The sequence below is a fragment of the Cynoglossus semilaevis genome, chromosome 16 (assembly GCF_000523025.1).
Source record: "Cynoglossus semilaevis isolate Cse_v1.0 chromosome 16, Cse_v1.0, whole genome shotgun sequence".
Classification (NCBI taxonomy): Eukaryota; Metazoa; Chordata; class Actinopteri; order Pleuronectiformes; family Cynoglossidae; genus Cynoglossus; species Cynoglossus semilaevis.
The window spans coordinates 9,698,347-9,710,498 of NC_024322.1; the positions used below are offsets into that span (position 1 = coordinate 9,698,347).

The following is a 12,152-nucleotide window of genomic DNA, read 5'->3' on the forward strand; positions in this document are numbered from 1 at the left end:
CAAGCAATATATCCACTAATATGTAAAAGAAAAAAATGTATACATACATACATATATGTATATATGTTACATATATACATATACACATATATACACATATATATATCTTCAAACTACATCTCCAACTGTGCCATCTAGTCAGTTCTTTCATACCAGCAATTAGCAAACTCAAACTGCATCTTCAACTGTGCCATCTAGTAAGTTCTTTCATACCAGCAATTAGCAAACTATAAATATAAATATCAGCATCTTAAAAGAACACTCAACTATCTTTAACTTGAAAGCCGCCGTCTCGCTTCCAACTTCAATAACCATTATTTCCTCGGCTCTTGCTGCCGTCTTTCTGTCACACGTCGTCCTGACGCTCGTCTCAACCCTCGTCTCAACCCTCCCCACCCTGCGCCTCTGCCCTCTTCATCACCTCTTCTCTGCTTGTTTGTTCTGCACGTGTGCACTTTGGGATGCTTGATCCAATGTTTTTAAGACTCACCCCCTTCAACAACACATCCACTCCTTCCCTCGCCCTCGTTCACAGACAACTACTGTGATTGGACACTAAATGAGATGACCATTTGTCTAAATATCTTTGGTGGATATGGCACCAAACAGAGGTATTTCTAGGACAACTATGTCATATTCTCGCCTTTTCCATAGTTTAATGAGGGGCCCCTCTAGCCTGAACCCGGGTCAGCAGACCGATTTGCCCCCCCCCCAACCCTACTGGCAGGCCTGATTGTATATTTTAGCCATGTTTTTTCGATTTCAATCAGAGATAATGGAAAGCCTGAAACTGGCTGCAGCCCGAACATCACACTTTTGTTTTGTAATTTGAGTAATGTTTAAAAATAACATATTCTATTTGTCCTCCATCTGCAACGTGACATACACTGCACCACAACAAAAGGTCGAACTGCACAAAGAAGCGAGATTATAATCAAATGAATGCATATCTTTTATTCATCAGCTAACCAGCAACTAAAGTAAACAGCACACTGGAGACATATTTGAGCACATATTCCTAGATGGACCGTGTTACTGCAAAAAGAGGCAAGTTTATGCTTTTTGAAAACCTGATTACGTACTGGCAGAGAATATTCAATGAGATTTCAAAAGAAAAAAAAGAAAGCACAGTTTCATTATTAAAATCAGTGACAAAAGCAATTACAAAACAAAGTAGATATTTCACAATTAAAAATTACTTTTGTATTCCCCTACACCTGTCAAAAATGCTAAAATATACAGAAAAAAACAACAATATTATAAATGCCTATATACACAGTAAATACAGTCTTCATTCCACCACTAACTTTTAAAAGATTCATACATAAAATAAAATAAAATGTTTAATTCATACTTTCTCTGAATAATTTCGTCCCACAGTGACCTAATATTTGCTGGGCTGCGTTAGTTTGCCTGCACAAAAGTTCACCAGATATGAGAAGAAAAGTTTAATTTTAACTGGCACCAAGCTAAATGCCAGAAAGTCTATACAATGAAAACATTTCATGTGCATCCATCTGTGCATGTTGGCAGGTTTACAGTGTTTTTAACACCTATTCATTACACAGCAACATATTGATACAAAACAAATCCCACACTCGCCGCGTTTCTGACGTAGAAACGCATGCAGGTTCACATCATGCATCACTGTGTATATTTCATTTCCTCTATTTAAAGAGCAGAAACGGGTCAAGTGAAATAATAATTAGGAGTCGAGTCTAAAGAGCGAAAGGCAACGAAACAAGACGGCGTCCTTATTAAACGCCGTGACTAATGCTTCGGTGGTAATGCGTGGATCCTGACACAGCATTTTCCTCTAATTAGTTAAACGAAGATGACAGGTTTGCTTCAAAATACCACGAATGATTTGAACTCACTCCGTGTGTGTGTGTGTGTGTGTGTGTTAAACGATTAGTTTAATTTCACATGTCGCGTTCCTACGTTTAGGCTACTGACCCGGAAAATGGTAAAATTACATTATGTCTGGATGTTGTGCTTCCTTCCGGTGAGAGCATAGCAACAGTTTCATGCATAAATATGATTAGTCATTCAGGTCATGCTTTCGTTTATTGTGCTTGTTTTAAAGTCATGGCTAAGGCCCTCGCACTCCATTAAAATGTGACCATTAATCCCTATTTAAGACTACGGAAATGGAGACAAAGCCAAATTGCTCGATTAAAGTTGACGTCCTTTCAAAAAACAAACAAAAAAAAAAGATAAGACAAACTATGCCGTGTAATAATTGTCAATTTTAAATACCGTATGATCCAATTTAATCAGTTTTTTTGCCATGACAACACGTGAAATTAGAACCATGTAAGAAGATTTAACAAGCAATGTGTTGTGGGCATTTGGAACAGATTGTCAATATGTAATCCTCATCTATGCAGAGTGCAACAGTTTTGCACACTTTTTTTATGTCGTGTGTATGCACTCATCCAACCTACTACTATGGCTATATGCACAGGTTAACATGTGGTGCATTTCACAATGTGACATCAAGATTGACCAGTAAAAGTCAATAGTGCATCTTCTTGCTTAAAGGAAAAGGGAACCATCTGTATAAAAAATATCCAGTCTTTTACACTGTGTGTGTGTGTGTGTGTGTGTAGCTGAGGCCTAAATAAACGGAAAAATTATTTTGCACATATTCAAAATTATGATGTAAAAACTCAGGAAAAGTTGGTTTTCTAAAATGCAAAAGAAAAAAATAAAAGAAGTTTTTTTAGTTTAAATTACATTAGAATCTAGACTTGACTTATGTTTCCCTACGGGCTATACAGAGAGGCCATTCAGGCTGCGTTCTGTGAGGTTACTGAATCAGATCAGAGTTAACTGCATACAGGTTGGGTCATCAAGGTCGGGTCTAAAAACAGCGTCCATCAACGGCTCAATCAAATGTGCTGATCTTTACCAAATGACTGCACATTTCCCCCTTCAAAACTTCCAAATAAATCATAAAACATGTATCAGTGCTAACTCTGTCAAATGAAGGTATCAATTTCCAAATATTCAGTTTATTTTTTTTGGCAAAACATTGTTTCCTTGTCCTTTTGAAGAATATCTAGTTAAAAAAGTCTGTCGTATTCAGACGATCTAGTCCTAATGTCCACTCAAAGCACTTTGCACTAAAGCTTTTACCATCTAATCAGGGGGTGGCATATAAACTACTAGGTCTGAAATCAAACCCACACACACTCCAGGTGAAATGCACCACCGCCTGATGAGCTGCGGCCGCCGCATGGCCTTGAAATGAAGGTTCGTGGCCATTACCAGATTAAAGATTTCAATTTTTAATGCATTTTTTTCCAACCATCTCTCCTGAAAACCGGGTTCGCATTCGACTTTCGTGGTATTGTAGATCCACTCAGGCATACTGCAACGGGGAGTTAATGGTAGATGTTTTCAGACATCATAAAGAGCGGAGGTTGTGAGGGTGCCATATAACACGGGCCTGTGTTTTAATGTACCCGTGTTCTTTATCTTCTTTGGTGTTTTACGGCGGTTGCCATCCGTAATGTTGCATTACTGCATTCTCCCTCGGTTTTTAATGTGCCATTAGAGTTGCATATTTTATCGTCTGTTTTCTGAAGGGCTTTGGTAGTGGCACAAATGAAGACACTCATTACTGTTCATTAATACGAACATTAACATCAAGTGTGGTTTTTAACCATATACTGTATGCTCATGGAAAAGAGTTTTCTAATGCAGCTGCCCGGGGTTAAACCTTTGTTTTTTTCCCGTTTAATAACACGTCTTATATTATTGTTATTGTTAATATCATTCTTATTTTTTAGATACAACATTTCTGAGTACTGTGACATCACAGCTAATGAAGACAACAGAGTGCAACATGTGTCCATAATACAAAGTGCAGCAGGCGAAGAGATGGGGAGGATTCTGGGAAACACCACAGATTTACACAGATACCCTGTTGTATATGCAGCAGACTGGATTTATGGGCCTCATAGACTTTGATTTGAGGTGTAACATTATAACTTGTTTTATGATATCTGGGTCTCACCCAGAGAGGTGCGCTCTGGCTGAATAAATGTGTATATAAAATCTTCCATATTCCATGAGAGCACGGTACTGTATTTCCCCAGCGATGTAAAGGCAACGTGAGCATTTGTCTCAACCTTTTGCTTAGTTCACAGATCAGTTTACTGGCAGGATATTAATTATTAAATCAAATGTATTAGTTAATGTAAAGCAGAAAAAAAAATGCTGATTTTTATTTTCTTCTTTCAGAAACGCTGGTAGATTTGTTGGGACATTTGCTAAAACTGCAAAAAGAAACTAAAAAGTTTACAGTTTGGTTCTTCACTTTCATACTACAGTCAAAGAAAAGAGTTGTTGTCTTCATAATAATTCAAAATATTTAGGAGAGCAAGGCTATAGATTCTACACAAAATTTGAGGTAAACTAAACTGATGTAAACTGGGGCCAACTGTTTAAATCCAAAGTGATCCTGTCCATGTGACGTCTTCTCTGTGAACAGAGAGCGAGAATTGAGAAAAGACAGAGAAACACCGTGTGGTGGATGTGACTCATTACCAACTGTGACTGATGGTAGAATTGTCTACGGTTGTTCACATCAGTGAAGGTACGTGTTACTGACGTCAAGATTCTGCTGAATGTCACCTATTACGTCAATTATATTCTATATTTTCCTCCATCTCCTAAGAATAGAACATGGCCTGGCAGTGTCACAGCTCTTGCCTGGACCTGTATGGGGCTACGAGTTAGAGCAAACTGTCAATACGGTTCAAATTTCCAGTAGGTTTCCAATTTTCATGTTAACTGGTAACAGGTTTATGTGTCAAGATTGGATATTAGAGGATTGGAGGAGCATCAACGCAAGACTGGGTGTTGATCAAGCTGAAGTCTGTCCAACATCTTAAGATAAAATGATGTAAAAAGATTAAAAGAACAGGAACTTCTGCTGAATGTGCTGAACAAACTAAAATATTTTTTTGTCTCAGTGATTAAATAACCTAAACCTGGTGAATATTACAGCCTCAGATGTATGTATGAAAAATGTGCTCGCGTTTCGGACGTCACTCCTGTGGTGGACGATGCTCACAAATGTTCACTGCCGCTCACGTACAGTAATCAAAGTGAGAAGATATCATGGCAGTCATGAACAACCTGCTCCAGCTCTCTTAGAACTGTGTATATGTGGTTCTTTTTTCCAGAACCTCAAGATAATCTGGATCAATGTGAAGCTTTGCTTTAAGTTCCCAGTACTCACTCCCGCTGGGCTTCACGTATACAGTACTCGGTGCTGTGCAATAGAACACAGTCTGTTGTATTCTCTCCGGCTGCATGTACTGATGCCTTGCATCACAGTCTGAGGTAAACTGACTTGATGACTGCGCTGTATGCCTGCATGGTAGTGTACTGCTGTAGCGTCCAGGCTTGTCTGGCTCAAGTACGTCTCTGTAGCAATATTGATCATCCCGGTGCGGGGTGGAGGGCTTGTTTAGAGGCTCGGGAGTGGGGGCACTGTACTCTGAGCTTATTACATTACTGACTGCCTCTTCATCTGAGTTGCCCAGAAAAGTGCAGCTCAGCTCGTCAAAGTCTCGAAATCCCTCCACGGATTTGCTGTCCATCGGGGTGTGGGCAGCGGTTCTGCATGTGGATTCTGTGGGCGGTGGCACATATTCGTACACGTGGCCCGCAGATGTTCTCACTTTGGGAATGGTGCCTTTTTTGTACAGGCCGTACTCCATGTTGAGAGAGCTGATGCAGGCGTTCATGGAGTTATTCTGCTCATTTAAACGCTTTTGATGTCTCTTCTTCACTGCCACAAACATCCCGGCAGCCACGAGCACAGACACAATGAACATGAGGAGAAGGGCAAGAATCATCACAGATAAAGGAATGGCACTGTGTTCTGTGTCCGAGTCCAGGGATGTTTCTATGGTGACAGTGCTGCCGGGGAAAGATTCTTCAGAGGGTGGGATCACGGAGGCAACAATCTCAGACTTATTAGGGCAGAAATTAGAGGTCCTAATGTATCTTATATCCTCTCCGGCCAGCCTCTTGGGCGAGCCACATATGACATTGTTTATCACCGTGCCCGTGCTCAGCTGCTCCAGCCACGTCTTTAAGTCGAGTATGACGCAAGAGCAATCCCACGGATTCTCAAACAAGTCGACCTGCACCAGCGCCGTGAGCTGATCGAGAACACCGCTGACAGGCAGGTAGCGCAGGTGGTTATTGCGGAGATTGAGTCTGGTCAACGTAAGGCCTTTAAATGTCCCCGCAGGTAATGTTTTCAAGAGGTTATTGTTCAGGAAGAGGAGCTGAAGTTTGGGAACGTGCTGAAAGGCATCGGCTGCAATGTCCTTAATGACATTGTATTCTAAATATAAAAACAGGAGGCTTTCCAGTCCATAAAACATATCAGTTGTAAGGTGGTCGATTAAATTCCCATTAAGGTACAGTCTTCTCAGATGTGTCAAATCGCCAAACGCTTGGTCCTGAATGCGAGCGATTCGATTGTTACCAAGATGAAGCAAATCTAATCCAGTCGCCTCGAAAAAATCGGATCGACGTACAACTGGGATGTAATTTCCCGTGAGATACATCTTCTTGGGATTGTAGGGTTTGGGATTTAGATCAGATATATGCTCAATTTTTCTTTCCTGGCAATTCACATTCAGGCCCAGGTCTGATATCTGAAGATTGCAAGTGCAGGCAGTCGGGCAGTCTAAAGGCACGGGGGATTTTGTCTGATAGGAAATAATTTGGCCATAATTCTGCGGCTTATTAGATGGAACGCGAGCCGTGGGTCTGGATTTTAATTTTCCTGACTGTCGAGGTGCTTTGGTGGGTCTTGATGACGACCGGGCAATCCCAGATGAAGTGAAGGATGTTGTAACCAGAGCTGACGTGGTCCTGTAGTACGCATCACTGCTCATATGTGGCAGCGATGGCATCTCATATTCAGCGATAGCTCTCCTCGGGCACAACTCCTGCTTTGAAACCTCATCGAGGTCTCTCCCGTGGAGACGAAAAGGGAACTCGCAAACGACATCTCCCACCAGAGAGGTGTACGATATGCTCTCGAGCCAGGTCTTGAGAGCTATGAGCTCACAAGAGCAGTTCCAGGGATTCTCCTCCAGCTGTAGCTCCACCACACCGTTCATGTGCTCCAGCAGACCTGAATAAGGAAGTACTTTGAGCTGATTGCCCCTTAAGTCCAAGTGAGTCAACGGTACATGCTGGAAAACATTTATGGGCAGCGATGATATTAAGTTGTCATTTAGAATCAGGACTTCCAGATGTCGAAGCCTGCTGAAGGCGTTTGCTGCTACGTGAGTGATATAGTTGTAATCAATTTGCAGATACTCTAGGCTCTCAAGGCCGAAGAAAAACTCTTCCTTCAAGGCATCTATTTTGTTATTATTAAGATGTAATCGTTTTAATCCCTGTAGTCCGTTAAAAGCTCCTGCTTCGACTTCAGATATGTCATTATTTCCCAGGTGAAGAATGGTGAGTCCTTTGTAATCAACGAAATCATCTGTGGACAGCTTTTTCACCTGATTCCCAGTGAGCAGCAGATGGTAGTGGGAAACGTGCACAGGCTTTACGTCTGAAAGTCTTAGTATTCCTCTGTTTTCACACAGGACTGTAAGAATGCCCTCCCGCTCCTCGCAGGCACACAGTCTTTGACATGTTTCTCCATAAGCGCCCAACATCTCAGCAGAGCAAAGTGATGCTGTACTTAGCAAAACACAGGAAATCCAAAGATGCATTTTCCTGCAACCCATGTCCAGAGCCCACAGAGTCCTGCTACGGTTTCCTCAATGTCATCTACAAAACAGAACACACACAGATACACACACACTGTGATGTGAAACAAGCAGAGGCTGCAAAGAAAACTACTTCCACACGAGCAGAGCTGCAGCCTGCATGAGTCAAGGCTTCGTTTGCCATTACACCCAGAGGTAACTTCTGGATGTGTGGCTGCTGATCAAAAAATTGGCTCAAACAAAACAAGACAGTGAGCAACTCCTTCAAGCTATGGAACAACATAAAAAAGCAAGGTCAAAGCAACGCATGGAAGCACAACACAACGATCTAAAACGGCTGAGAGGGAGGACCCTGTCTCATGCATTTACATGTACAGAAATGTAAAGCAAAAAGTACGGTTTGAATTAACAGCCGAGTGGTTTCAAATTTGCCAGACGGTTCTCGGGATGTCAAAGAAGCCACGGAATAAGTCTTCAACTCTTTGCAGAAATACATACCTGGAGCGCACTGACGAAGATGCAGACTCCCCGTTTTTTCTCAGCACATCTTTTTGCATTTAATCAAAGCAAAACGGAAAACAGGATCTATTTAAGGCGAGCGCTGTTTAGTCGACTGTCACGAATCACCGGAGAGGATGAATTAAGGGCTGATCAAGATTAAATGCTGTTTCTTCACAGAGCTGCTGCGCCGGAGGAGACGCAGCTATGGCAATGGAAACAAAGTTGCTTATCCTCCGTACCACCTCCTCCGCCTCCTCCTCCTCCTCCTCTCTCTATCTCTATCTCTCTCTCTCGGTGGTCGAGAAAAGGATGTCAAGTCATTTCATGCTCAAAGAGCCAGCTCACTGGAGCGTCATCAAACCGAGATAGTGTACATTCTCCCAAAAGACGTTGACCCATCTACAAGGGAATAAGAATGTCCCGACAAACATTCATTATTCACTGGTCTCGGTGCGTCTTTTTACGCAACCCGTCGGCAAACAAACAATTCACCGTAAGTTTCATCACGTTTTTATAAATTCCACCATTCCGATTAGAGTCAACGATGTAAAGAGAGAGGTGTTTCCCTTCATCGCAGTCAAACCATTTGTTCTTCTCCGGTGTTTCCCTGCCGCGCTTCTTATTACACCAGCACTGGCGTAGGAAGAAAAAAGAAGAAAAGCAGCCTGAGGTGTCCAGTGAGTGAGATGAGTGGTCGTATTTGAACCAAACTGCCAAACAACTGTACGAAGTTCATTCATTAAACATATCAAGAGTATTTTTCTACCTACTATACATACTACATAATACTAACATCTAAAAACATTTCATCATTTTTTTTCTATGGAGGAATCGAACTGATGTCTTTCCAACATGTAGGACTGAAATAGTCAGGAATCGTAGTACTTTTAAATACTTTTGAAATCCTATGGATCTATCGTAGTACTTTTAAATACTTTTGAAAAATAAATGACATGAAGCTATATAGACTTGTTTCAAAGCTTCAGTCGTCAGTTGTAATGGTTATTTGAAAAGAATATTTGCTTTGATATTAATTGTTTTTCCTCATGAGAGTTAAAAACCTGTTAAGATTCAGAAGAAAGATTTCATAACCAAAGAAGTATTTTGATGCAAATTCTCTGTTTATTTTTGTAAGTGCATAAAAGTGTTGCCAATCAATAAACATGAACTTTGAGGAAACTCTGTTAAAACCTTCAGCTTTGAACCACTGTTCTTTTGATGAATGCTTTAATACTCGTTCTTTATTAAAGTGTTTATATATATATATAATGTGGATAAGAACAAAGTGTGATTAGCATCTTGATAGTCCAAATGAAGCCTGGCCGTGATTCAACTTAATGACACTCAATAACATTAGACCCTGGCGACATTCCCAGGTAATTAGTCAGCTGTCAATCACACACAGTAGCCACTCGTACAGATCGTTAGCATTTGTAATGCAGAAAATGTGGTAATTTGTCAATTATGACAAAAATGTAACATTTTATGGAAGCATAAATAAAATGTTGACTGTTGTTAAATAAATGAAAAAGACAAAGGCTCATCTTCCATATATCGATATGAATTCCAAGTTACAGCTGAAAGCAGCACAGTCCCTCACGTGTTTTTCTAAGGATTCTCTGAGGGCCACAGATGACTCTGTCCATTTCTGTCTAATCTGCCTCAGGTCGCCACAGAAATACACAGCACAGAACCCAGAGGGCGGCACTCTCTCCTCTCAGTATACAATAATATGTTAATAAGTCCACTTTCACTGCTCAAGGTGGGAATTAAAAATTAATAGAACTATTTCTTTCCTAAATATACAAAGTTCTAGGGTGTCTGTAAAGAAAATGGTTTCCAGTCAGGGAGGAAAATGAAAACACTTATTTTAGTTTTTCAGCACCAAAGCAGCTGAACAGCTCCTGCAAGAGGAACAAGCCTCTTTCCAAGTGTTATTTTAGGCGAAGTACCACATCTGGCCAGCAGGATCTCTCTCCCTCTCTCCTGCCCACACCCCAAGTAAAACGTTCATCTATTTTAATCCTGTTTGTTTTTGGTCCAGCAGGATTATTTCAGTAAAAACATCATCACCATATTGCAGGTTTGACATCAGAGCCTCATACCCAGCTGCTAGGCACTTAAAAAAAAAGAAAGAAATTAGTTTTTTCTTTAAAAAAAAAAAATCTGTCAAGTGCTTGACTTTAACTTTGCTCTCTAAAGCTGTTGCTGGCAGTCGCGGGATGCCAGATTCAGTTCTGTGTAGTTAAATGTTTCGTCGAGTCCCAGTCAGTAATTGAAACCCCTTTAAGGAATTGTCACAGTGATTCCATTTCATCTCAGTGAAAGCACCAGCCTGTGCAGTACTGCATTAATAATCATGTCATCCATTCCATAATGCCGTGCATGAGCATACTGCGACTTGATAGGATGCGAATTGATCCAACTCATTATCCCCAAGAGACTGGGAATGCTGGTAAAAGTGTGTAAACCCTCCCTGCTGCTACACTGTAAACACTCACTGCTCATCCTGTTTCATCTGTTTCTGATCAAAAAAGAAACAGGCCAAAATACAGACGAATGTGAAGAAGAGTCAGATTCTTCATGTCCGTCCCAACCTGTTGTGCTCGGTGTCATTCATGTGGAAAGACATCAAGTGTAATTGTAAACTGTTGTGTTCTGCTGGAGCCACATATCCATCATCCTCCTCCTTTGGCTGCTGCACACAAGCGTGACACATCAGGGACATTGCCTGTGACTCACATTAAAGAGAATTAATGCATCATTCGGCCTACATACATTATTTCATCTTTGCCTCCGTCTCCTCTGGCTTCAGAGACGTCTGCTGCACATTGTGCTGCACCTTTGGCAGATTTTAAACCCTTATGGTTCCTTTGGTTCTCTTCATACGTTAGCTTCTACGTTCATATCAACCTAAAGGTGATTTGCGGTGACACATGGAGGATTCTCATTTTTCTGAAACATCATTGCAGGCCGTGTGTACTTTCATTATGTCTAAGTCGCTCATATGTTCTGGTTCATGTTTGCTCATGGTGATGATGTGCAGTGGGAACGCCAGGCACACAGGCGATGCATGATACGAGCCACATTTAGTGTCTCTCCCAGTCTTCCATGACACTGAACATAATCTTCACCAACTGGGAGCTGTTGGGAGCGGCACTATTTCCACACACACACACACACACACGTGCAAACACATGTAGAGGGAAGAAATAAGAACAACAAATGACTGGAAGAAAATAATGACTTACAATAATGTGCTCCAAGGTCAAACATACACAAATAGAGTTAGAGATTTGCCAGCGGGGATAACCCCCCACATATATGCATATATATGTGTGGGGGGTGGGGGGGGGTACAGCACACAGATGGTACAGCACACATTGTCAGTTTGTATGTCCAGCTGGAAATCACCAGAACATTATCCAACTTTGTGAGTGTTCTGTTTTACAACATCATTAGCGTCAAGGCTATTAGTGGCAAAAAAAGACGTAACACGTATCTATAAAATAAAAAATTACCAGCACAAAATATTGTGAAATTGAATATATTACTTGCAAAAAGCAAGGAAAGTTCTATAAAAATAATAATTGACAATAAAAGTAAAATTAAAGTCAGCAACCAATGACTGCTTCACAGTTTGACTCTATTACAAAGCAGCAATGTTATTTAAAAAAAAAAACACTTTAGCTTTCAGTTTCACAAGCTTTGAGGTGTTTTGGTGTTTTATTAATAAAAAATGAAACACTTCAGTATTTTTCCTTATTATTATCTAACCACATTACCTCCTAATCCTTTACATTCATAGCACTTAAGTATTTTGATTGTATTACACTGGGACTGAACAGAGGTAGATGAGACAATAGAGTTATAGGGTGGGAGTAG

At 40.8% G+C, this 12,152-nt stretch overlaps 1 protein-coding gene across 1 annotated transcript in view; it reads right to left on the reverse strand.

Moving 5' to 3' along the window:
* Window positions 1-202: 202 nt before the first annotated feature.
* slitrk5b (SLIT and NTRK-like family, member 5b) overlaps window positions 203-12,152 on the reverse strand; it is a 26,938-nt gene continuing 14,988 nt past the window's right edge. Inside the window, exon 3 of the mRNA XM_008328541.3 lies at window positions 203-7,827. Coding sequence (XP_008326763.2) covers window positions 5,166-7,784 — 2,619 coding nt within the window. The 5' untranslated portion in view covers window positions 7,785-7,827 and the 3' untranslated portion in view covers window positions 203-5,165. The remainder of the gene's footprint in view (window positions 7,828-12,152) is intronic.